This window comes from Ctenopharyngodon idella, chromosome 5 (assembly GCF_019924925.1).
Source record: "Ctenopharyngodon idella isolate HZGC_01 chromosome 5, HZGC01, whole genome shotgun sequence".
Taxonomy (NCBI): domain Eukaryota; kingdom Metazoa; phylum Chordata; class Actinopteri; order Cypriniformes; family Xenocyprididae; genus Ctenopharyngodon; species Ctenopharyngodon idella.
In genome coordinates this window covers 22136506-22164443 of record NC_067224.1, presented here as the reverse complement: position 1 = coordinate 22164443, position 27938 = coordinate 22136506, and the positions used below count along the sequence as shown (strand labels likewise).

General features: G+C 37.1%; 1 protein-coding gene across 1 annotated transcript in view; it reads right to left on the bottom strand.

Annotated features, from left to right (window-relative positions):
* ar (androgen receptor) overlaps window positions 1-26941 on the bottom strand; it is a 107976-nt gene extending 81035 nt beyond the window's left edge. The window contains exon 1 of the mRNA XM_051892930.1: window positions 24612-26941. Coding sequence (XP_051748890.1) covers window positions 24612-26026 — 1415 coding nt within the window. The 5' untranslated portion in view covers window positions 26027-26941. The remainder of the gene's footprint in view (window positions 1-24611) is intronic.
* Between the last annotated feature and the right edge of the window lie 997 nt (window positions 26942-27938).

The following is a 27938-nucleotide window of genomic DNA, read 5'->3' as shown; positions in this document are numbered from 1 at the left end:
TTCAGTTTTCCCCTCCCTGCCTTTCTTTCTCTCTCTTTGTCCCTTTTGCACAGGCTTATTGTCAGAACAGTCTGGCACCAACTGAAGACATAATGAAATCATACACTCTCAAATGAATGAACATTTATAAATAATCTACGAATTACTTCAAAGTGATACGCTACATGAAGACAAACACGTGGGCTTAAGCACACTTTATCAGCACCAAAAAGAAAGTTTAAATTATCTAAATTTTCATTTGTTTCTTTCCTTTTTCTTTCTTACCTCTCTCTCTCCTTAGTTTACCCAAATGTTCATTTAAAAAAAAAAATCTGTAATTTCTGTAAAAATAATTTGCTCAGCCTCATATCTTTAGATACCCATATGACTTTGTTTCTTCTGTGGAACATAAAATCAGTTATTTATAGCAGGATGTTCAAAAATGTATTTTCCATACAACAGGGAACTATGAACACAGCTGTCCAACAAGATTTAAGGCAAAATTTTCAGTGAATAACGACTTTCAATTTCTGTTCCACACAAAAAGTTATTGTATGACTGCAGAAAAAATTGAAATATAGAACCCAAGTCATAATAACTACTTTTATGATGCTTTTGTTATGCTTTTATGTGCTTTTTGGAGCTTGACAAACCCTGGTCTCCATCCACTGTACAGGACAAATCAGCTTGGCATAAATTTAAACGATAAACATTGAACATTGAAAATGACAGAACCAGTCTGATTTCATTACATTACATTAGCTAAAGTAATTTGTTAGGTTTTTAAATTAGATCCTTCAGGTATGTAGTGTTTGCAGTGTTGTGCTCAAATTAGAACTGAATTGAGAATTCTTTTTAAATTCCAAATATGGCTGGGCATTATATTGAGTTTGTATGATATATCGATTATATATTTTATAAAGGATATAAGATGAGGCAATACAGTTTATATTGATATACAGTAATTTGATATTACAAGCGCATCTGAAAAATAGCAGAGGACACACAGTGAGCTGCTGCGGTGAAAGTGCATAATCCAATTTGTCCTAAACATGAGACATGCTTTATATTAAGGGCTTCAAAATAACTTGTAGATATAGTTAACAAATAGGATATAGTTTAACGTGGCTTTCCCTGTCGGATGCAGATACTTGTGTTTAATGTGTTTGAGTTGTGGTGTTTTCTTCAGCTCATAACTTACATTATCCCCCTCAGTCGAAAAGGCATTTTACTATTAGCGTTTAAAGGGGCAGGGGCTCAAACCCTCGCACCACCCCTGTGCACGCCACTGTTTTGCTGTCAGGAGTGGACGAGCCAAAGCCCTATCCCCTTGGTAGGCCTATTCACCTTTTTTCTTACGGCCCATGATGCTTTGCATGAATTATGGGAGTAACTTCCATTAAACTGTAGACAATAAGCAAAAGTTTTGCTCTATGAATGTAATAATAAGCATTTTCAAAAACTGGGTACAATGAGATGACGTTATTCACTAGTTCACACTTAAATATAATCAGGTAGTGTATGAAATATGTGCATTTGGCATGGTGTCCGAGAAGAGGGCTCTAAGCTCAGAATTTGGGCTGAATCCAGAGTACTCCCCCATCCCTGACTGGAAAAGGAATAATCGAGAGTGAGAAGGGATGCTGGAAAAATGTTGTGGAACCGAGGTAAGACGGCTCTATATATATGCCTCCTCTCGCGCTGACTGGTTAGATCATCTGAATGTGCTTCTCCCGAACGTTATTAATAAAACATAATTTCTACGCACCCTTCAACCATCCAACATTAAAAGGACATTTAAAAGTGTAAAAACATTAACAAATGACTACAACAGACTACAAATAACCCCGATTATTTCTGCAGCAATTTTACGAACATGTTAAATATCACTGTAGTAATATATGTCAGTATTATGTAACCTAAGTTGACTTAAAGGGATAGTTCACCCAAAAATGAACATTTTGTCATCATTTACTCACCCTCAATTAGTTCCAAACCTTTTTGTTCTGCTGAACACAAAGGAAGATATTTGGAAGAATGTCAGTAACCATACAGACCTTGCTCCCCATTGACTACAATATTTTATTTATTTATTTATTTATTTTTGAGTAAATGAATAAATGATAACAGAATTTTCATTTTTGGGTGAACTATCCCTTTAATTAAAAATGTTCATTAACTGGAACATTGAGTGATAATATTGAGTGATAGATGACGAAGTGATTTACATAATTTTGACAGACAATAAATATTGTATTTACCTGATTTAGAAACATTCCAGTAAACACTGCTAATAGGGATTAGAAGTAAAAAAGACAATTACATTTTAAAGCATCCATGTAAAAACAAACCAGGAAAGAGATTTGAGGATTTGGGTAGAAAAATTCTTGTTAAATCATGTCACAATAAAACCATGCGTTACGTTAAGGACATTTTACAGCTCATTCAGTCAAACTGACGGAAAAGGATTATTTGTAGCCCAACCTTATGATTTCAAATGATTTGTTTTAGTCTTTTTGAGTGAAACTTCCCCAAACCGGAAGTGCCTTCCATTATCTAAAACGCAGCAGTCTTGTTAGAAAAAATGTGGATGATTCATTTTCCATGTTCTGCTCCGTCTCACGCACAGTTGAGCGTGCAAGACTTTCAAAGTATACTCCTTGGCCGTGAGTGTGGAAAGACACATTCATCTAGTGCAGGGGTTTTCAAACCTGTCCTGGAGCACCCCCAGCACTGCACATTTTGTATGTCTCCCTACATCTAACACACCTGTTCACAAAAATTGGGCTGAACACGGAAGGTGTGCAACAAATGTCCACGGACCTTCTTGATGACAAAAATTACGTTGACCGTAAGAGTATTTTTATTATAGCAGTATCTGTCAAGTGACTATTGTAATAAAGTAATCAAATGTAGGCTAATATACTAAGTTCAGATGAGTGAATGTGTGTTCCTCTTACCACTTAACATTTAGGTTGTGCTTTTGTTTTTATTTTCTTCTTTTATTAGGTTGTAAACATGTTCTGAGTCCATGTGTAAGGCGACAGTCATGTGTGAAGTTTAACAGGTTTTTTAGGTGAGGTGACAGTGTGTTTGCGTGTGTGTCCTGTGATGTTTCCGGGAGGTGATTAGGTGTACGGGTGATTTAGTGGTCTCAAGTTAAGCTAACAACTCAAATTTGTCACTTACTTCATCAACACTTACTGAAAAACAGGTATACAACTTCCTAAAGAGTCAAACCTTAGAGTAACACACATACAATCAGATCCAAGTAATTAAATGTAGGCCTTACTTCAAAACATCCATCCAGTATGTGTGTGTGTGTGTGTGTGTGTGTGTGTGTGCTGTGTGTCAGATATGTTTAAAAAACAAAGCAATAATGACCCAAGAGAAAGGACTCATGGGTAAACAAATGGGTCAATGGGGAAGGGGGGACAGAGAGACACCCTCACGGCGGCCCTGATTAAATCCTTCTAGCAAAGACCTCTGATGAAACACTGCTGGGAGGGCCTGAGCTGCTCCAGACGGAGGGGTCTGGACAAAAATGAGTAATGTTACTCAGGGGCAGTTCGGGCTTGTGATTCTTTAAAAGAAAACATTTAATTTCAGTAATTTTCACGTATAGTGAGAAATAATACTAATCTATACAATTGTCCAGTGTTGCTTATACAGTAGGTCTAGATGTTTGCTTTTAAGCAACATAACAATCACGACTATGCAAACTTCGCAAAGAGTCCGCAATCAGAGAACAGATAGGCTACAAAATAACATGTAAAATAAGTGGTTTAGTTTTGCCTTTTATAAATTGAGCTTGCATGATATTACAGATAAATACATTTTCTTAAGTTGATTTGTGTTAGGCCCATCTGTAAGATTATGCAGAAGATTTTTTTTTCTTTTGTTATCAATTTGTTTTATGTTATAGTGTGTATCAAGTTCACAGATGCAAAAAAAAGTGCCTAGATATTAAACGTGGGTTATGTCATCACTGCTCATTATCACACTACAATACAAGATTACTTGTCAAATAAATAAATGAACTTGAAATTATTTTAGATCACATATAGAGAATGCAGTGATACATGACCCAGTAAAAATGACTTTAATAGTCCTGAAAATATTAAAGGGTTAAGCTTAAAATTCTGTCATCATTTACTCACCAAGTTTCTTTTCTTCTGAACATAAAAGTAGATGTTTTGAAGAATGTTAATAACTAAACTGTTACGGTGCCCATTGACTTCCATAGTATGGATGGAGAAAAAAAAAAAAAACAATGAGAAATTTCTTAAAATATCTTCTTTTATGTTTAACAGAAGAAAGTCATATTTGAAATGACATGAGGGTGAGTAAATTATATCAGAATTTTTATTTTTAGGTGAACTAAATGTTAAAGTGTGCCCCCTAAAATCACAAGTGGTTATCATTGGTCTAGAACCATCATTACATCAGATATTACATACAATAAGAGGAACATTGACTTTTGATGAGCTGAGAAAAATCTGACATTGCAGGGTGAAGTAAAGTCTTTTTCACAAAAGAAATCTCGTGCAACTCAAGGCATGTTGTATGAATACAGCAGTCACAGATCGAACAGCCTGGGGCTCATGCAAGAAGTGGGATTTCTCACATAACATTCCAATTTGAAAATGATATCAGTCGTAAATTAAAGACTATTTTTGAGTTTCTCTGTAGATAAAAACTTCACACAGCCATGTGGTTGTTAAGCCCATTATAACATGTGTGAAGCACTGGGTGGAACACAGAGCAGGACTGCAACATAGATTCATATACAGTATAACAAGAATCTTTGTCACCATTCTTGAAATATGCAAATAAGCCCCAGTGTCGAGGAGATGACAACACAGAAAGGTTAGATTCCAAAATTATTCTCGTACCTTTCATCCAGCTGAGCGAGTGTGCGCACGTCCGATTCTTTGGGAGTGTGTGTGGGCATTCATGTGTGTAAGCATCTAAAAGTGCTGAGCAAGTTTAAAACTTCAGTCCTTCTCCTCTTTGAAAGACATCTTAATAAAATAATTAATACATGGGGATAAAAGACATTAAAATGTAAAGAACGTCTCTTTCTCTTTTCCTCTTTCCTTTCTTTCCCTTTCCTTTCCTAAATACTAAGAGTATTTGGCATATATTGTACAAGAGCACATAACACACACAAAAGCTATAATGACATCATGCCCTCTGAGAGTGCTGTTTATTATTTGCATGTGTTGTTTTTTTTTTAGCACGTGATTCACTAAATAACTTACTTAAGCAAATCAGGTAGCGACACAAAGTGCAGACAAAAACTGTGCTAAACAGTGTTATTACAATCTTGCGGGTTGGTTCCAAGTGCTAAGCTGTGGAGGAAGCAACCAGGGTTGTGTCAAATTCAAAGAATCACAGGAAGTTGAATTTGAATTGGAATGACAGGAAGAGAAATTTTGTAATTCAAAGATGCACTTCAACACAGGTGAATTGTGGGAAATAGCTTAGTCCACAAATATTAAAATATTAAATATGTTTTCATCGTATTAAATACATTAAATATTGTGAAATATTACTACAATTTAAAATAACCTTTCTATTTGAATATATTTAAAGTTTTTTTCATTCAAAATGTATTCATGTGTTATTTATTTATTATTCAATATAAAGTTCAAAAGAACAGCATTTATTTGACACAGAAAAATAATTATTTTCTGTAACAAAGATTGATTTTATATGTCCTTGGTAAATAAAAGTATTAAAAGGTTAGTTCACCCAAAAATGAAAATAATGTCATTAATTACTCACCCTCATGTCATTCTACACCCCAAAGACCTTTGTTCATCTTCGGAACACAAATTAAGATATTTTTGATTAAATCCGATGGCTCAGTGAACTAACCCTTTAATTTCTTTTAAAAAATCTTACTGACCTCATATATGTAAAATGTACAAATTGTAAATTTTTTACTTGTGGCGCTATTTCTACCTGATTGAACCTTGGGGTAATAATGTAGTTAGGTTTATTCAATCGTATTTTTGAATAAAGAAAAAAGTTAATTGGATGTTACCACATAAAACATTATCTGACAAGTTTTACAGTGTGAAGCTGTAAAACCACATCAGTTCGGATAATTGAATCAATAGGTGTGCCTGACTAACCACACTATGCCTTGCGCGATTATAACACCCATTTCCATAATTTCATCGTCCTTTGATGAATAATACTATCATGACCAATAAAAATGCACACAAACAAATATATCAAATGAACGTCAGTTTACCATCTGCTCTCTGCAAAGCACAGACTTTTCTGAGAAAGATGCAATCTATAATGAGCCTAATATAAAGAGGTGTGTTTCTTCTGAAAGAATGACAATGGCGAAATGTCAGTGCATTCAGCACATGCATCACGGGATGTTAATGAATAAAACAGAAGTTTTGGTGTTGAAATAGCTCTCACAAAATGTTTTGTGAATTTGCCAAAATGTGTTCTGTATAAAGTGTATCACTGGATACGCCAACCGTTATATGAGGACTATCACACTCACACACACACACACACACACACACACACACACAGTATTAAGTCTTATCACAGAGAGCTGCCAACAGATGTCCGCCTCTGGCAGCATCACATACTTTTTAAAGTTTTGCGTAACAAATAAACAGCACACAGAGAAAGGGTGAAGTACTCTTACCTGTATACTAAATGTTGTTTAATGAGTCAGTTTGATCTGATGATTTATTCTGCATTAATATCTAACAGTTTTATCAGTCAATAATTTTCAAAAGAACAATATACTTATAAACAAGTATTAATTCTATTTTTTCTTCTTCATAATTCTATATAACCCAGCATCCTCTAACCTGCATGAGATTTTTGCAGGATTCCTAAAAAAAAAAAAATCATCAGCAATGAACACAAATGATTTAGAACTGAGCTCATAAATGTCAGGTTTTTCTACCAGTGACATTTGGATGTTCTTAATGATTTTAATTGATTCTCCTTGCAAAGCCATTTAAATCTGCCAGAACAAAACCTAAGAACACAAAACATAACAATCCAAAAGGCAACTAATTGACATTTTTTAAAAATAGAAATGCATGTTTTGGAGCTTTTTCACTCAGTTTTTCTAAACGAGTAACTTCAAACTTTTGGAACATTTATTAAAAAATGGCTCAAGGAAAAATACAACAATAAAATAAGACTTTCACAGTCCTGTAAAGAAAAGATGCATAAGCCGCCTGACACTGCTTGAACCAGCAATGATGAATGCTCTTTTAGAATTGTTCCTCTGTAACCATGGCGATAATGAGAAGCCCATGGGGACTAGAGAATGAGAGATACCTCACGCCACCCTATATGAGCTGTAACAAACCACTCCTGTTTGCTGTCACACTGTTACAAAGTTATACACTTTTGTAAAAAAAAAAAAAAAAAACAAACAAAAAAAAAAAAAAACCACTACAATCAAAATAATATTTTCCATAAATGGATTTGTAGCTCTTGGCATTTTAATAAAGCAACAGGCCACAAGAGGTCATGCATTACAATTCTAAATGTACACATACAACATGTACATCTAAATGTGCATCTGCAACAAATGATTGATAAAAATCAATAATGAAAATAATCAACAACAAATGTCATTATCAGTTAAAATAGTGAAAAGCATATTTCTATATAAAGAAAATACATACATTTTACTGGTATATCCTTCTCCATTTTGCAAAACAAAGCATACTAACACAATGCAAGTGATTGAATGTCACTGTCATAGGTAAATTTCACATACCTCAGTGTGTGTGCATGCCTGTCAATCAAACAGAGCATGGTGAACTTATTTTGATCAAAACTATATTTGCGGTTAAATATCAAATCTGTTTGTGGCTCGTTAACTTTGCTAACTGTTCTGCTGTTTTCAAGCTGTGAACATGCATGTTATTTGTTGTTTTTGTAAATCACTTAACCATTTTTGCTTTCAAACACTCATGTGTGTCTGTTTAAGAGTTATGTGTAAGAGCTCTGTGAAGAGCGTTGATGCAATGGCCAGTCAGAGGTGTTTAAGTTAGTCAGAATCCACTCAACACAACAGAGTTTTCATTGGTGTCTGAAAGTATCATACAGAATTTTTAATATATAGAATATCATTTCTATTTATTTTCCACTGAATTATGCAATCTGAAGAGCTTGAAACAGCGTACAGAGCACTGTGCATGTTTTTCTTCTGGGTGCACGTTATGAGTCAGAGAGCGCCCGTTCGCTTTAGATCTGTCAATAATATTACGTGAACATAAGTCTTTTCACGTTCGGTGTGAAAGCACTGTTCATCGCGATTTGCATTTGCATTTCGCTTTATCGCATCACGCTCAGTGTGAAAGGGACTTAAAGCCTTGTTTATAATTTAACCTGTCTCCGCATCGCAAACCTCCGCTGATTGGGCGTGCACCTCCCCAAACAGATGAGGCGTTTATACTTGACACACTCGCTGTACTAATTTTTGAAATGACAGGGGACGACTCTGTGTAATTGTCCTCTAAACCACCAGGAAACAGCGATGAAAAGAAGTAAGGTACTAAAAAACGTGATTTTTTTCCCCCCCAAACCAGTTTAGCGGAAATCCCACCCTGAAGCCGATTCAAAACATTTCATTGGCAATGTGAAATCACAGTAACGATTGCCTACACGCAACACTGATCCCTAAACCTACCCGTCACTGTAACCTCAGCCAATGAAACTGGCTGCAGGGTGGGGATTTCCGCTGAACCGTTTGGGAAACCTTGGCAGGACTCTGTCATCAGAAAGGGCTGTCTACAGTCGTGCTGCAAACTCCAAAGTAATTGAACAGTGTTGTTGTTGTCTTGTGTGTCTATTTTTTGTGCTTTAAAATATTTTTCGATTGATGTAAAATTATAACAATATTTGTAATAAAATATACACGTGAACCTAGTTTTTGTATTTACTCTTGTTATATAAAAGGTACCAAAATACTCATACAACAATCACTGATTGTATTATAGTCTAATTTAAGCTGTTTGTCTCAGTCCGGGATGCTAAAGTTTTTGTTTACATATAAACTGCGTGTGTCCTCCCTGCATTAGGGAGGACACACGTGACAATGTTCTTATTTAGGACACTTCACCAAACCCACACAACAAAAGAATCAAAGAATAGTGTAAAACCCAGTAAACCTTGAGATTATTACTTGTGACAATAGAACAAAATATATGGATATGAGAACATATGTCTAAAATTACATTAAACATTATCATTTCATTTTTATTTAAAAAAAATATATACAGCGCTCAGCGTAAATGAGTACACCCCCTTTTAAACAATATCTCAATGAACAGAAATTTTTTTTTCCAAAATGTTGACGAGACTAAGTTTTATATAACACGTTTAACTTATAACATGAAAGTAAGGTTAATAATATAACTTAGAGAACAAAATTTTCAGTTTTACTCAAATTAGGGTGATGCAAAAATGAGTACACCCCACTGAAAGTCTCTGGAGCAAAGCTAAATTTTAGACTACAAATGTCTAATTTAACAAGAATTCAACCACAGGTGAGTCTAATTATTCATTACACAGGTGTCCAAGAGACAGTTGACTATAAAAGGGTGTTAAAACCCCTTCCCATTTCATGCTGTCAGCAATGGCACCACATAAAAGAGAAATGTCACAAGACGTGAGAAAGAAAATTATTTCTTTACACCAGAAAGGTGAAGGCTACAAGAAGATCAGCAAAGCTTTACTTATCAGTCAGAATACTGTAGCAAAAGTGGTACAAAAATTTTAAAAAGATGGAACTACAACCATCTCACAGAGACGTCCAGGTCGTCCACGGAAGTTAACACCTCGACAGGAGCGTCTTCTGATGAGAAGGGTTGAAGGAAATCGGCATGCAAGTTCACTGCAGTTATCTAAAGAAGTAGAAAGCCAAACTAGGGTGACTATTTCCCGTGACACAATACAGCGTACACTGCAGAAGAATGGCATGCATGGGTGGCGTCCACGAAAGAAGCCCCTCCTAAAGCCCAGGCACAAAAAAGCCCGCCTAGATTTTGCCAGGGCCCATGCTGACAAAGATGAAGACTACTGGGACTCTATACTCTGGAGTGATGAGACCAAGATAAATGTTTTTGGAACTGATGGCTTCAAAACTGTATGGCGTCGCAAAGGTGAGGAATATAAAGAAAAATGCATGGTGCCTACAGTGAAACATGGTGGTGGCAGTATCCTTATGTGGGGCTGCATGAGTGCTGCTGGTGTCGGGGAGCTGCATTTCATTGATGGCATCATGAATTCACAGATGTACTGCTCTATACTGAAAGAGAAGATGCTACCATCACTCCGTGCCCTTGGTCGTCGTGCACTTTTCCAACATGACAATGATCCTAAACACACATCTAAGGCCGCTGTTGGATTTCTGAAGAAGAACAGGGTGAAAGTGATTCAGTGGCTCCTGATCTGAACCCAATCGAACACCTATGGAGAATTCTGAAGAGACAAGTTGAGCATCACTCTCCAACCAGCATCCAGTCTCTAAAAGAGGTCATTCTTAAAGAATGGAAAAAGATAGATGTTGCAAAATGTCGCCAACTTGTTCATTCCATGCCTAGAAGACTTGGTGTTGTCATTAAAAATCATGGAGGTCATACAAAGTACTAGATGTAGTAGTTTTTGTTGTGGGGTGTACTCATTTTTGCATCACCCTAATTTGAGTAAAACTGAAAAATGTGTAATCTAAGTTATATTATTAACCTTACTTTTATGTTATAAGATAAACAGATGTTATATTAAACTTAGTCTTTTCAACATTTTGGAAATTGTTTTTGTGTTCATTGAGATATTGTTTAAAATGTTACATTTCAAAGGGGATGTACTCAGCACTGTATATTTAAAATTAAAAAAAATTATTTAAAAATGGACCTTTATTTTCATTAAAAAGGCTTATTTTTCTGCTATTGTAGACTCATTTTGTAAACGTAAGCATTTAATTTAGACAAGCGCATACTGGTTGCCAGCCGATACAGACATACCTGCTCGGCCATAGTCACCTCAAAGACGTGAATCTTCGTAAGCGGAACTGTGCATTACAAAAGTTACAAAAATGCCGTGCACACCGCCACACAAAATGGTGTCTCGCGCACTCAACGCGCACAATCGCCCACACCGCGATAATGTCATCTTTGCCACACACACCTTCAAGCTGGTGCGGACACGTCTAGTATAAACCAGGCTTAAGCGATTCACAGCTTTAGTGATTATAAAGGGAGCGCTCTTTACTCGCTTTCTGTTTATAACCCATATACAATTTGAATAAAAGTTTTGTTTTTCATGCTGCTCAATAGACTGCAAAGTTTCTGGATTTACAACTCCATTTAAATGCGTGACTGAATCCGAAACTGCAATGATTCCCAGTGATATAACTATAGCAACAAAAGGACAAAACAATCTGATACTGTGTGTCAAAATAGATGTGCATTAAGTATTAGAGTGTAAATGCAAACTACTAAAACCTGCCACTTGTTCTATATAATGTGTATGTGTTTCTTTGTCCTTCATTTTATTACTATTTTTTCACTTGATGTTTTCTTATAAAGATTAAAAGGCTATGTGCTTTTTAAATTTCTTATTTTTACTTATAATTATTATCAACATAATTAATAACCTAATAATATTTTTATTTTCAAATAGTTAAATAAAATAGTAAAATAGTTCCAACTAGGGCTGAGCCGTATGACAATATATATCATTACCACGAAATAAAATGTCTATCGTTAGAGACTTTGCTATATCGTATTTATCGTATGTAAATATATAGTGCTATTGACACTTCAGGGTGATGAAATGCATGAATGAGATTATAAAGTGCGGAACGTGCTTGATGTTAAAAAGAGTTGTAAGTGCAATATGTCCTGAAAAGGAACTCGGTGCAGCACTCGTGCCGACTGGCGCACTGCCAAAGTGCGCACACAGAAACCTAGTCTCAGCCTCACGTCCACGCATAGTGATGCATATGGCACACTTAACTGGAAACAGTTCAGGATTTTCAGTCATCATCTGGTTGGTTGAATTCTACAGGATGTCCGGGAGACGTGTGTGTCGCGTTCTTTAACGGTTCACCTTGAAACAAATGCCGTGACGCCAAATCTCGTGAAAGAAGAGCGCCATCATGTTTACAGGGATCTGCTTACCAGGATCAATTAAACACTGGATTTTCAAAAGTATATGATGTTCGCGGCTTCATTGTTGCAGTAAACTTGCACAACGTTCTTAAATTAATAATTTATTAGATGCACGCCAGTCTGTTATTGTAGGGACATCCTCTGCGTCTGAAATCGAATACTTCTCTACTATATAGTACGCAAAAAACAGTATGCAAACAGAGTAGTATGTCCGAATTCATAGTATTTGAAAAACCATAGGCGAAAATAACCCGGATGACTTACTACTTCCGGTGAGATTCTGAAGTGTGCATACGATGGACACTTTACTATCCCATGAGGCCATGGGAGAGGATTTGAGAATGGAGTTGGCGGATGTAGTATGTTCGAATTTATTCATACCACACGCATTTGTACCATATAGAACATACTTTTTCAACGGTCGTGAAGTAAATTTAAATTCAAATGTAGTACCCACTCAACAGTACGCGATTCCGGACGCAACTATCGTCTTTACATTTCACGCCCCTAAACATGACGCGGAACAAACCGAACTGTGATTGGTTGCATCATATGTCAGTCAAACGTCCTCTTGGGCGGTCCTTGGCCAATGAAAGCTGCGATAGAGTCCAGACCTTCTGCCATCAGTCTGAAGGTCTGGCTACGCGAGACTAACAGAAACCTGCCTCTCTCAGAAGGTGATCACGATGTGCTCGATGTTAAAGTGTTATTAAGCACAATAACACTTTTTGCTATGGTACCAAAATTGGTACAGAGAACCATGAAATTTTATTGGTATTGGTACTATTGGAATTTTGGTACCGTGACGACTCTACTTCGAAGCCGTTATGGACTTTATTCATGTAAGCACTTTTTCCTGCAGAGCATGCATAGCCTAATTGGACAGCCAATCCTTAAACAATAATCCCATTCATTGGCTGAAAATCAAGGGAAGATAGTCTCAATCATACGGGTAAGTTACTACCTACAATCTGATCTGAATCTGATCAAGCTATCACTATAACCTCTAACACAACAGAAAGACAATGGTTATAACAAGACATCCGATGTCAGATGCTAGAACAAATGCTACATTTGCAATCAGATAAAGGTGTATACATATTTATTTATATGTCGGAATTATCTGAACAACCAGGATAAAAGCAAATTGCATCCTTTGATATGGATCATCTCCCCTTGATTAGTAACCAGTGAATGGGGTTGCTGTCCAGTGTTGGTTTCATCAATAATCCATTATTTGCCTGTAATAAAAGTGGAATGAGTAAATGTTTTGTTGCAACACTCAGGAGCAAATGTTGCCCACACTTGTCAAAGTAGCTCAAAAATACAAAGATCTTTGAATCACCATAAATTAGAAACAGTGTCCATGGACTGCTGCATAGACATCACTGTTTCTCTTTTTCAGTATATCTGTATGTTTGTTAAATTGTGCTTGACTAAGATAAAATGATAGTTCAACAACAGGAAACACTGCCAAGATAATCGTCTTTAAGACAATTTGGTTTCTTATATAGACTACATCAGGGGTTTTCAAAGTGTGTGGTGCGCCTCCCCAGGGGAACACGAGAGCATGTCAGGCGCAGAGTAGGGCTGGGCGATATGACTATGTCAATCGTTAGAGATTTTTCTATACAGTTTATCTGTATGTAAATATATCTGTGCAGCACAGGACTGCTTAAATACGTTAGAGCAACAAAGAAACATGGATGAATGAGAAGAAATAATGGGATGTGCTTGATGGTGAGTTATTAGCTTTCTGTGGCGCACATCCGAAGTGCACGAGTGCTGAATTTAGTTAAAATTCGTGCCATTTTGAGCTTGAACAGTCCATTACACACAATTATGTGTCAAAATGCCCGTCTTGGCGAGTATTAATAAACACAGTCAGTTATGTCTAAAGTTATGTTATAAAAGCTAGTACTACAACTTCACATTGTAGTGTTCATGTTACAATGCAACTGCTTAAAGTCAACAGGAAATGGCATTAACAACCCATTTTACTCTTTTACTTTACTCTTAGATTATGAAGACTTTTTGTTATATCTAATAACATGCAGATTACATTAAGACCCAGAACATGTAAACAGGGTCAGTTCTCATTTCATAAATCATGAAAAATTTGCTCTTTCGAAACAATTTTTTTTAATGCACCATACATATATTATAACTTCCAGAACCCAAAACTCCATCTCTATAGTCCACTGAGCCTATTTACTCATGCTGAGCTGGGGAAACGGCTTGTTCGGATCTCTCCAGGTCTGTGATGCAGTGTCTATGAGCACTTAATATAACTGCGCACATTTACACATTATCGCCACTTATTCAGTATTCAGCAACTTTGTACGCAACTTTTCACCTCTGCATAGCCTTCCAAAGGATCTCAATGTAAGGGATGTGACAGCAAATCAATAATACTGGGAGGAATTACTATTCAGACTGCGTGATACAGTATGGCAAGGATAACCTTCATCATTGACGTCACTTTACAGTATAGCAAAAAAGAAAAGTGCTTTTAAAAATGGCAAGGGCAGGTTCAAGCAGACAAAAGTGTATAACACATTTTGATCAAAGCATGGGAGCAGCACTTTATATTAAACACTTCAAAGAAGGTCATAAGCGTATGGTTTCATATGGCAAGGTTGCCAAGTCATGTGCTTCCAGACAGCCATGTGCTCTTGATGGTAGTGGTGGCTGGTAGGGATTAGGGAAGCACAAATTAACATCCACTAAACAGTGAAACTACTTTGCTAAGAATTGTGGGTAACACTTTATAATAACTCACACTATGAATCATTAGTTAAGCATTAGTAAATAGTTAATTCATAAGATCATTTAGAAAGTGTAAGTAAATGATTAATATTTAGACATATAGTAATAGTTACTCAGTGTGTTAAATGCTTTATTAACACATATTCCTACTGTATTTCATGATTAATTCTACTTATGAAACATTTACTAAACAACTAAACAAGCAGCAAAATGAACAAAAAGCAACAAAATGAACAAAAATAAATAAATAAAAAAGCAAGTTAAATAAAAAATAACAATTTTAACAAAATGAATATACGTCAACAAAATAAGCAACAAAATGAACAAAAAAGAACAAAATAAGCAAGAAAGTGAATATAAATAAAACAATAAGAGACAAAATGAATATACACTAACAAAATACGCAACAAAACTAACAAAAAGCAACAAAATGAAGAAAATAAGCAAAATATTTTGGTGTAGTAAGAAGGTTTTCTTGTTTCAGGTTCATGGCCGAGTGAAAATTCAGTGCAAACAGTGAGTCACAAATTAGGGCTTTTCACACATTAAATAGTTAACCCTGGGTCATTGTAAACCCTGGGTAAACGGAATCCTGGGTTTTCTTGCTTCACGTTTCACACTGCAATACTTTACCATTCATTCCACTCAATCACTGCAAGGTTCTCAGAAAGCAAACTCTCAGTCCGATTTTATTTGTTTTATTTTGGCACTTCTGTAATCCAGTGTTGGCACTGGTAAATTTTTAATCAGCAATGTGTACACTTTACAGAAATTTATTTTTATATCAGATTGCAAAGGCTTAGTTTCATTTTACTGCACAGTTATGTTTTCTGGAGGTGTACAGGAAGTTTTATTTTCTTTGACATTGCAGAGGTTTATTTTTCATGTTATATCAAATGTACCGTTGTACAGATTTATTTTTTGCATCTTGAAATAAATATTTCTATGTTCTGTATCACTCTGTGTTGAGTATGTTTCCCTTTTCTGTTTACAAGATAACTGAGCCTTTAAATAACTGAGCCTTTGTAAAAGCTTTACGAGGCATAACTAGTCCTCACTTCAGATGAGCTCACAAAAACAGTTAACTGACAACTACTAAATGTTTTATAACTACCTGATAATCATGAAATACAGTAGGAATATGTGTTAATAAAGCATTATTAACACACAGAGTAACTATTACTATATGTCTAAATAATAAGATATAGAAATGTACATTTAAATAGTTTATTAATCATTTACTTACACTTCCTAAAAGATCTTATGAGCAACTGACAATTCCTAAATAACTGTTTTGTAAATAATGTAATACTTCATTTAGAAATGATAAATTGATCAATAATAAAGTATGAAAATACAATAATTAAACACATTATAGATGTTCTTATAAATCAAGGACAAAGCATTTATAGCTGTATTTATAAACTGCTTACTAATGTCTATTAATGCTTTATAAATGATGAATTGACTATTTACTAATGATTCATAGCGTGCAGTTATTATAAAGTGTTACCGAATTGGGTTATAATATACACAAAATGGCAATATTCCAGAGACAAGTTTATAAACCTACATGTTCCAACAGAATACAACTGCTTCTCTATACATCTTCAATTGCCAAGTGCACCGTGTTTGTCTGTATTTTAATATTATTGCTGTCATCATGTACCGTACATCACTGTTTCAGGGGCCAAATCATCATATAAAGAAACTGGATTATCAGACTGGACAAAAACACATTGGTTGAAAGCCTAATGTCCAGTGAATAAGCAGATTTCAGGCTTCAGCATCGAGCAAGGTCTTATTTTTTTTCTATTTCTCACACAAAGCTTTTTTTTTATTTTTTTTATTGTTTGACAGTCACTATGAACCAGAGATGTTCACGGGTCTTTTATCTGGAGTCCGAGTCAAGTCTGGAGTCTTTTGTCACAAGTCCGAGTCGAGTCTCGAATCAATAAAAAAAAAAAAAAAAAAATTCTCATACTCAAATCCTATTTTTTATCCTAGTTGTATTATATAGAGAAAATAATATGATCTTTCTATCATCTGTTTTGTTTGAAATTAAGGTCCTATGATGTAAGGGATAATGTACATCCAGCTTGTTACTTTATAATCCATTACAACGTACAAAACAATCGTCCTGGCAACACGAGTAGTCATTTTCAATACAGTCGCTAAGTGGACGCAAGATGGCGCCAGTGAGTCACGGTTTGTTATACAGCAGTTTGTTATACAGCTTCGTTGTTATTGACTACAGTCATTATCAGAAAATATCAAACCTCGGAATGTTTAAGAATGTCAACAGAAAACTACACATGCTAATTGCGATACGTTAAAATATTAGCTTTAAGTAATAAATGGATTAACATCTCTTTCTATCTCTCTCTTATGGACACACATTAAGAAAGAGAAAAGCTGCATATAATACAAAAAGATTGATAAAACGTAGTGCTAGGTTTAAAGTCTAGATTTTTTTGTTGTTGTTCATATTTTAACAGGCTGACAATTCAAATGAGCCATGCCGCTACACCACAGTATAATAGCTAGCTATGTGAGTTAATGTGACTAACCTTTGTGGACGCAATGTCTCATAAATTTGATGATGTCGTTCTGGTGTCTTTAATTTCCCACATTCTGTGCATCTAGCCGATCTGACATGTTAATAAACCCAAGCGAAAAAACATAGCACAGTGGCTCCCGACATGTTTCATGGGACTCTTACGACATTACGTAATCAAATTCTATGACAAGAGTCCGATCTACCACAACAAATAGGGAAATATATGTCACGAAGATATTATAAAACCATTCAAATACAACAAAAATTCGTTATTTATTATATCAGTATTTAAAGGGTTAGTTCACCCAAAAATGAAAATAATGTAATTTATTACTCACCCTCATGCCGTTCCACACCCGTAAGACCTTCGTTAATCTTCGGAACACAAATTAAGATATTTTTTGTTTAAATCCAATGGCTCAGTGAGGCCTCCATAGCCAGCAATGACATTTCCTCTCTCAAGATCCATTAATGTACTAAAAACATGTTTAAATCAGTTCATGTGAGTACAGTGGATCAATATTAATATTATAAAGTGACGAGAATATTTTTGGTGCGCCAAAAAAAAACAAAATAACGGCTGATATAGTGATGGCCAATTTCAAAATACTGCTTCAGGAAGCTTCAGAGCGTTTTGAATCAGCGTTATGAATCAGCGGTTCGGAGTGCCAAAGTCACGTGATTTCATCAGTTTGGCGGTTTGACACGTGATCCGAATCATGATTCGACACACTGATTCATAATGCTCCGAAGCTTCCTGAAGCAGTATTTTGAAATTGGCCATCACTATATCAGTCATTATTTTGTTTTTTTTGGCGCACCAAAAATATTCTCGTCGCTTTATAATATTAATATTGAACCACTGTACTCACATGAACTGATTTAAACATGTTTTTAGTACATTAATGGATCTTGAGAGAGGAAATGTCATTGCTGGCTATGGAGGCCTCACTGAGCCATCGGATCTTAACAAAAATATCTTAATTTGTGTTCCGAAGATTAACGAAGGTCTTATGGGTGTGGAACGCCATGAGGGTGAGTAATAAATTACAGAATTTTCATTTTTGGGTGAACAAAGCCTTGAAGGGTAAAAGACTTGTGAATATTTTAAAAATGACTCAAGTCTTTTGTGTCGAGTCAAGTCTTAAGTCATTTCAGGTCGAATCCGAGTCAAGTCTGAAGTCTATTAAAATGCGACTCGAGTCCGAGTCACTAACTCAAGTGCCCATCTCTGCTATGAACTACCATTGTATAGGAAAGAGCTTTATAAAGATTATACAAAAGTTCTCCTTAAATAAACAACATAGGGTTTCGAAACGCCATGAGGGTGGATAAATAATGACAAGCATACTGATTTTTGTCATTTTCTGTCCTCATTTACATCATGTTGTTCCAAACCTGCTTTACTTCCTTTCGTCTGTGGAACAGAAAATTAGGTATTTTGAAGAATGCTGAAGTCTAGACAACACTGAATCCAACTGAGTTATATTATATGGACAAATAAAACACATTTTAAAATGCAGTTTGTGTTCAACAGAAGAAAGGAAGTCAAGGGGTTTAAAACGACACGAATTTTGTCAATTATGACAGAACTGTCATTGATGGGTGAACTATCTCTTTAAGCAATCATTTGTTCTAAGCACTGTCAGTGTCTTTAATGCCTTTTGCACTGTAGTTCAGCACATAAGACACACTTTAAATATGACTGCTATAACTACATCTAAAATAGTAATCTTCAATGCAAATAAGCAATGTGATCTCATGAGAATTCTTATGTAAAGTGTGGTTCTACCACACATTTATTTACTTATGTTTGCATAGGCACTGAAACGTACAATACTGAAGTATTGACAGCATTTAAAACTTAAATTATTTACGTATGAACAACTTTACTGATGTACAAATGTGAATAGTGAAATCTGGCATTAATAATTTGATCCTATTCAATTGTCATGTCAATGACATTATGTTTTCAGTTGCATTTATTAAACACAGTTTACTCGTTTAAAGGCCCGCTGAAGTGTCTTGGAACGCGCAGCATTATTCAATGTGTTGACGTAATTTCACCTGAAACAGGAAGACAGGACGATCTATCAAACAGCCCCGCCGCCTTTCTAAAATAGCCAATAGCGTTTCGTTCACATCACAGCTCGGCCAGAGCCGTTAAACTCAGTAAAACCTCTGTTTCCTTTTAATATCTAACTGTTTATCCTCCTAATCTCCTCTATATCACTTTAAAATATAGCATTCTGTGCAGAATTTAAATGTGTCCGATACCTTTCGTGGTCTGAGCCAACTCGCGGATATGATCTGCTCTGTGCTCTCGTGTCCCTGGGCCAGAGCAGACTGTGCTCGCACTGCGGCGATTTACGTTATACTAACGCGAAAATGGACTTCATTCGCATCAATGGAAAGCATATTTACACTGTCTGAATCGTTCCCTATTCTCTATATAGTGCATGTAGAAACTAGTAAATGTGTGAACAAATGACCAATTTCAGCCGCAGCTTCAGTGTCTGTTAATAGTGTAGTAGGGGGCGGGGCTTCAGATTCTAGAGAGCATTTGATTGGACAGAAGATTTGATGAGAAGCCGAAGTGCGATGAGAGCCTGTAAGTTTTGAATGCTTATATCTCCTAAATGCGAATTTTGTCATTGTTTTGGAACACACCAGCTTATTCATAACATTAAGGCTAACATATTCATACTAAAAGCTAAAAAAGTTCCATTTTGATTTCAGGGGGACTTTAATTAATATGAAATAAGACAACCCTTTAGGACACACTGAAGCTCAAGTCGCCATTGGCTATTACATTTTTTATTTTACTTGCCAGACTTTTTACATGGAATGCAAAAACAATGCAAATGAAAACATTCTACATAAATAGATGAGGCTTTTTGGGCACACGCTTCGGATGTGCAGTTTGCACAGACAAAACTTCTCACGCCGCACGACCAAGTTATTTTTCGTGTCTTCTTGCGCTTGAATGTTTAAATTGGCAAGTCTTAAAAACACATGCAAATGATAAACTTTCATGGCAACGCACCAGTAGTCCGATTGGGACAGAGACAGTTCTGTCAATAAGCCCTGATTGTGCTCTCTCTTTCTCTCACAGTGAGTGTATGTTAGAGAAAGCGACAGACGGTGCATAAAGCTCAGTAGGCAATTAAATTATTTCTGCGCTAAACTTATTTTTTGCCTCTAACTCAATTACAAATGACTGCAATTGTACAATTTACTAGCCATTGGCTAATTAAATACATTTTTAGTCGCCTCCTGTGAAATTTGGTGAGTGATTTACTCGCATTGTAGAGGGCTGTAAGATTTCATTCTGTGTGACAACTCAAAATGTTAAACAAGACTTTACCTAATGAATAACATTTCTGTAATATTTTAACTATTACTTATCATGCAATATTTGTTTTGTTTGCTGTGGGATACAAAAGGCTTTTTCTCAGTAGGCCTGTACATGTTGTGATTGACAATAGAACCATAAAATACACCAAAAAATGCAATATAGAATCACAACAGGAATCAATTTTATTTGTGCGCTGTAATCCAAATCTTCAGAATCCATATGATTATGAGGAACAAACCCAAATTCCAGCCTTTATTCAGTGATCTTCATCTCTATTCTCTGTAGCGACTGTAAACGTCAAGTCCCGCACTCGTTATATATACAAAAATTGCCACTTCAAGAAGATTTACGACAGGTTTTACAGCAGTGATATAACAGCTCGTTTGCTCTCGCCTGCTTTGTCACAGATTGCGACATGCCGTGTTTTGGGTGATATGCGTTTGTGAAGAGAAGATCCACTCTTCACAGAGTTGATCAGGATAAGGTTTTCGATTTATAACTAAAATTGTGTTCTCTACCTCATACAAAACTGTAATATTTGGCCAGAGGGGACTGTGACCACAACACATCGTCATTTTGACTATACTTTTGGTACCGCGTTTGACATTTTTGCAATAAATATATTATGTTCCCCATGTAAATACGATGTACTTACAGTAATTACAATAACTGATTAATAACTAGTTACTATTCCTGAACCTACCCCTAAACGTAACCTTAACCCCTGTAGTTACCTTATATTACCCAGTATTTTATTACGTTAGTACACGCAAGTACACTTACTGTAAAATAAAGTGCAACCGTTATTAGACTTGTCTGTTTGTTGTTTTTCTATATACTTTACATATTTTGGTTACACTTTATTTTAAGGTCTCCATGTTACAGTGTAATTATACATTTAAGTACTAAGTAATAAGAATTAACAACATGTACTTACTATATAGGGTTATGGTTAGGCTTAAGGTTTGGTTTAGGGTTAGTTGCATGTAATTATGCACAATTTATAGTAATGACTATAGTAACTAAACGTAGCATGTGTAACAAGGACACTGCAAAATAAAGTCTTACCCATATTTTTAAGAAATGGTTATGGGTAGGTTTAGAGGTAGGAGTGGGATTAGCAGCTTAAAATATCTTTTTCATTCTATACTGTTACTAAAATTGTCATTGTAGGACTACATATTTCTGTCCATTTCGTTTTCTTTTTATATTCTCTGTAAAAAGGTTGTGTTAAGGTTTGGGGGTAGAGTTAAGGGATCTAAGATGTATCTATAAAATGGTAAAAGTGTAACTATACAAATATAAAGATTCATAAATATTTTATGTTTCGTTAGCTGTAAATATGTAATAATGTTTAATAATGTTTTAGATGTTGTCAATACGTCCATATTTTACATTTCAGCATCTATCCAAATGTACAAAAATGCATGTTTTGTACCTGTAAATGTTGCATACAAATAAACAATGAGACCAAGCTGAAATAAGAACATTTTGACAACAGAGGGTTCTCAGAACTCTAGTGCAATGGGGCTACAGTGTACTCTTTTACAGGGTTCTTGGTACAAGCCCCATGTGATGTTCTACTATAACGTTTTGTAAGGAACCTTTGCCTTATTTGGAATGCTGTTTAACCAGAAATAAATTTGACCAAGGTGTACTTCAGATTATTACATAACAGAGGCACGTGTACACAAAAACTCTTTCACAACCCCACCATCTACCCCCACCCCCACCCCCGCCCCCGCCCCAGCCTCTCTCTCCCTCCCTCTTTGTCCGTTTCTTCCGCTCATAGACACACAAATAAATACGAACAAATATGTACCACTAACTCAGCTATCTTGCGTGGTCATCAGTCTGTCTTTGTTTTTGGTTTTTTGCACCATCCAATCGTCAAACTCACTGCTTATTAAAACGATCAATGTTTAGAAAAGAAAAACAGAAAACACCTTAAACTACAGTAAGTGGTCAAGCAGACTACCACAACCATCACAAACTATTAATACTGTACATATAAGTACAAACAAGTCCTACTCAAATAAACACAGTGTACCCCTCAAACTTTATTGTGGTATTCACAGACCACTTTTTCCGCCTAAATGTGGCTTCATGTTCTAAGATTCATGTTCAGAAGATTTATTGTGTGTGATATCAGGTCAAGTCCAGTGTAAAGTCTCTCACACTTTGTCTCATTATTTGGGTCTGTGTGTGCCAGTTTCATGTTCTGGCTGGTGTCTGAAACCGTATTTCTTTTACAAAGATCAAGTGGTGTTGCCTCTGATTCAAACCCCAAAGATTCAAAGGTTAAACACACACAACTAAGCTCAAATTCCTTTCAGGAATAAAACACACTGTATACACTAAAACAGCCTCGGACAAAACACTCGCTTAACCATGCCTCAGATTGAAGCACCAACTCTCGCTCAGATTCTTTAGACGAATGCAGAGACATGCAACTGTTTCTAATTTTCTCAGTACTCTTAAGGTAGTTTCACTTCAGCCTCCCGCATATTTTCTTATTAATGTCCTGCTTTTGTTCCAGCCGGAGCAGTTCTGACTGATACCAGTTTTTTAGACCAGCTAAACTGTCAGCTGTCAGCTTTCAGTCAAATTAGATGTATTCATACTTAACACATGGTAAAACCACAAATGCTGACAATTTGAGATATCAAAACAACCTAATATTGTAAAAGTTATAGATGCCTAATCAGTTTAAGCAATGCAATTTAAGTAAAGCCTGTCAATTGAAATGCATAACCCGACAGTTGGACCTGTGTGTGAATCAAAAAGTGCCGTTTTCACGTATAGTTTCTGAGCGTTTAAATGCGTGAATAAAATAGAAAGAGGATACAGCAAAGTTCAATGATAGGAGCTTTGAGACTCTTGGCATGGTGTTTTTGCATTTGGACACAACCGTGTGGGGTTGCCTTGATGGTAGTATCCCTGGAACCCAGCAACCCTGAGGGAGGAGGCTGGCCTTTGTGTTAAGTCTCTGAGTCTGTTTTAATGTGTACAGCTGTCTCTGCGTACTGGTTTACTTGGCTGCAGACATAAAGAAAGGAACTTCAAACAAATTAACGCTTCATTAAGGAATTATAAATTTAATTCCGAGCTAATAAAATGGTCCTGAAGCTAACTGATCCTGATCCATTAAAAGAACATTCCTATCCGGAACTGAAATGGCACAAGAAACCAGGGGTTGGTGTGAACATACTACATGGGCTGAAATATTTAAAACAAAAACTTTTCAAAAAGTATTTCACAACATATGTATCTAAACAAATTAATAATATGAAGAGCATAATGTAACATTTTGTTAATATTTTATTTAAAGTTATCATAAAATGTTATCAAGAAAATCAAGCTTTTCATACGGGGATCCCTAGGAGGCTGAGAATCTGGATGGGGGGGTCCCTGGGTCTGTACAGACTGAAAATCCATTAACAACTTAATTATGCACTCACAATTAGTTTTTCAAAATGTCCATAGATCATGTGCATTATTTCTTGCTCATTTCGGTTATGTATTCATTGATCAACTTAAAATAAATATATAAATAAATATTTCCACAAACTCCTAACTCTTTAATTGTCCTCCGTACGGTCGCATTTCGGGATATAAAGAAGCGCGTGTTATTTTATTTTATTCTATTTTATTTTATTTGCCGAACGCCATTCAATGTCGATGTGCAATTAATGAACTTTTTCAACAAAGTTAATTGGTTGTAGCAAATAAAATAAATAAAAAAAACAGCAGTGCTCCCTCTTACCTGCCATCCGTAAACGATGATACATCCAGCCATTCGCCCACCTCGTTTTTTACGCAGGGCATGTTAGGGTACGGGGAACGGGTCAACATCCCGCCCGGGTACCACTGTTCTGGCGGAGGTCGCTCCCGAGGAACCAGAGACCCGCTTCGGCCGTACTCGTAGGGGTTACAGATAAACGGCGTTTCGTGACCAGAAGCATAAGTGGTCCTCTGTTTTGGGGGCCCGTGCTGACCGTTACTGTCCTCAGTGTACCTATGCGGGTACGCCCAGGTGTCATTCAGTTCACGGGGCATCATCTCTGCCTTGATTTTGACGTTATAGAGATTCACGTAATCCTCCACGGGCCCCGTAAACTCCCCGGACATCGCCGCGGGCTTCGCGAAGCTGTGGCTCGGTCCGTTTTCGAACTCCGGGTGGACGAAATGGGCCATGCTCGCGGGCAACAGTTGTTCGAACTGGCACGAAGCCGCTTGCGTTGCGTCCATATCCGATGCTGTTGTCGCTGCCGTACCTTCTGAACTCAGGTTGACAATGTCCCCTAGGTTGGCGAACTCATGCATCTCCTGCACATCCGCGGGTAAGTGTGACCGAGACGCGCTGCTGCATTGCAAGGTCGTCACCTCATCTGCTAGCTGCACCAGGTCGCCACTTTTAAACATCCCGAGCACTTTGTCCCTGCCTCGCAGCTCTAAGCCTCTATCTCGTCCCACCGAGAGAGCGTACTCTCTGTCTTTCGCTCCTGCCTCCAGTTCCCTCACTGAGCAGTCGAGCAAAGGCATCCCTAACAAATAAATGTCATCACTACTACTTTCAGTGGTCAGGGGCGGTGGCGGCGGTGCATGGTGCTGTCCCACCTCGCCTAGTTCGCTGGACTCCATAGCTAAGCCCAAAGACACGGACACGGCTTTGCACAGCTCTCGCGCTGTCTCCGAAATGGTGCTGCTGTTGCATGCGCGACTACTACTCGCCACACTTGCGTCACGGCCCGAGCCCAACTCGCGCTTGTGAACTTCAGCTGCACCGCAGCCCTTCTGTCCGCTCTCAGCGCCCCGAAGGAAACCTGCGCGATTGCCGCTGCTTTCGGTGGCTTCTGCGCGGCCCGAGCCGCTAGATGACAGAGACGAGTAGCTCTTGCTTCCTGTTGAACTCTTGAGAAAATTAATACGGTTTGCCGCCGCTTGTATCACTGAACTCTTGCTCCCGCACTCTTTTTCGGGGCAGCATATTATTCCTCTGCTGGGGGACAGCTTGCTTATACGCATTTCCCTCGACGCGGTCTCCTGCAGGTAGCCGCTCTTCTTGGAGCTTGAAATGTCCAAACTCTCGGGGTTACTCGCTCTTCCAACGAGCACGTTTTGAAAAACGCTTTGGTAAGGTCCGTGAAAAACTGCGTCTGGGGACTCGCAAGCCTCCATCAGCCCGACCGGAACCTCAATAGTCTAGAAACAGAGCACAACAGAAGCCGTGAGGGTTTAAAGGGGACTCACCGCAACAAGTTCATCGACGAAATACTTGAAAAAGTTCCAGTCAGACAGACACGAATGAGCTGCGCAGAGCGAGACTGTGTAAGCAAAAATAATCAAACGAGCGCTCGTGTAATCGCAGCCGGAGACGCATAGGCGGCTCTTAATAAACGTCAACGAGAAAAGTTTTCCGAAAATGCATGCGAACAGGCTTTCGGGGTATCCGAACATCAGAGCGTCAAGTCTGACATGTACGCGTCTTATCCATAAATGAGCGGATGAAAGTGAACCAGACCGGGGGTGGGAATTTCTCTCCGCTGCTCGAATTGTTTCCCGTCTACCTTGAGAACTCGCGATAAGATTTTGCGCTGTCTGTTTTCAGTGAGGCGGCGGTTGCTACAGTACAGCGCATCACAACAACCTGCGCTTTCCCTTTTTAAGTACAATTACAGCCCCTTTCTCTCGTGTCAGGTACTCTCCTGGGCACAGTCGCAGGTAATGCGAGGAGAGCTTGCTGTGTCACGGTGTTTTGCCGGGGTAAGCAGTAATTTTACGGAGAGTTCGCTCGGGAAAGTCCTTGAGCGCTTTAACTGCCAGGACTAAATAATACAGCCTTAGGAACGCCGCCAGTTGTACGGGTAAATAAGAGCTCACTGCAAATAAAATCAGGGGATCACAACTCACTTTAACTAAGCATTAAAATAAAACACTGATGACGTACAACCTATAAATATCATAGGTTTAAAAAAAAAAAAAGGTGAAAAGTACAATAAAATCAATGAGCTCCACTGCTCTATGAGAGACTGAACATGTGCGCACTTTATAGGGGGTCTGGGCCTTATTCTGTGGAAATGTTTTTCATGGCTTTTATTACTGAGCACACACTAAATCCACAATGAGACCACAAAATAAGCCACATGAAGAGCAAAATAGGTTGTTGGCTATTTTTTTTTAAGGGAGAAGGCAATATTTAGCCTTACTGCAATAAATGTTTATATCTGGACATTTAATGTCACTTAAATTAAATATGAAATCACATGAAATTTTATGTGTGTAATTTAATGGACAATTTTATTAAATTAGGCTACAGAATTTAAGATCAAATGAATGTCAGTTTTTTAAACATTTCAACCGTCATCAGAGAGAATGTGAATTTATCAGTTGAGATGGGAATTTGAAACATGGGACTTGACAATAAAAGGAAATGAGAAAGAGTCAGAATGTGTTGGATAAATAAACTCTGCATAAATAAATCCATGAAATCACCATCTTTTTGCTTGGACTGTTCCAGAAGCTCCAGAAGATGAGAAAACATCAAGACAACGGTAATGCAACAGTGAGGTCCTGATGTGGGTTCTCATTCACATCCAGCCATGAGGACGGGTTTTATCAAAAGGCCGTTATTATGAATACAAGTAATATTATTATTATCCTAGAACTTATTTGACTGCAAAAGTAAGGACATTTCTTAATATCCCTTTTATTCACCATAACTTACTGTGACCTTTATCATTTTCTTTGCCTGAAGGTTCAGGGGATGTTAATGGTCCTCAGTGAAATAAGGCTATATTCATTATTAATTCCTCTTGTCAGCTGTATCAAAACTAATCACACTGTAACATAGGTCTCAGTCTAACACACAGAATGATTTCCTTGCAAAAACATTGCCCTGTTAATAAGCATGAGTTTAGAGAAGCGCTTCACATAAGCAGCGAGCGTGCCACGTATGCAGTGCAGGAAAAGGATATTGCATTTACAGCCCTGAATTGTCATGAACGCTGTTTGATTTGGATGAGGAATGCTGCAGTGAAGTGTTTGAGGTTATTGAGAATGAGTGGCTTATTCAGAATGAATTGGTTAGCGT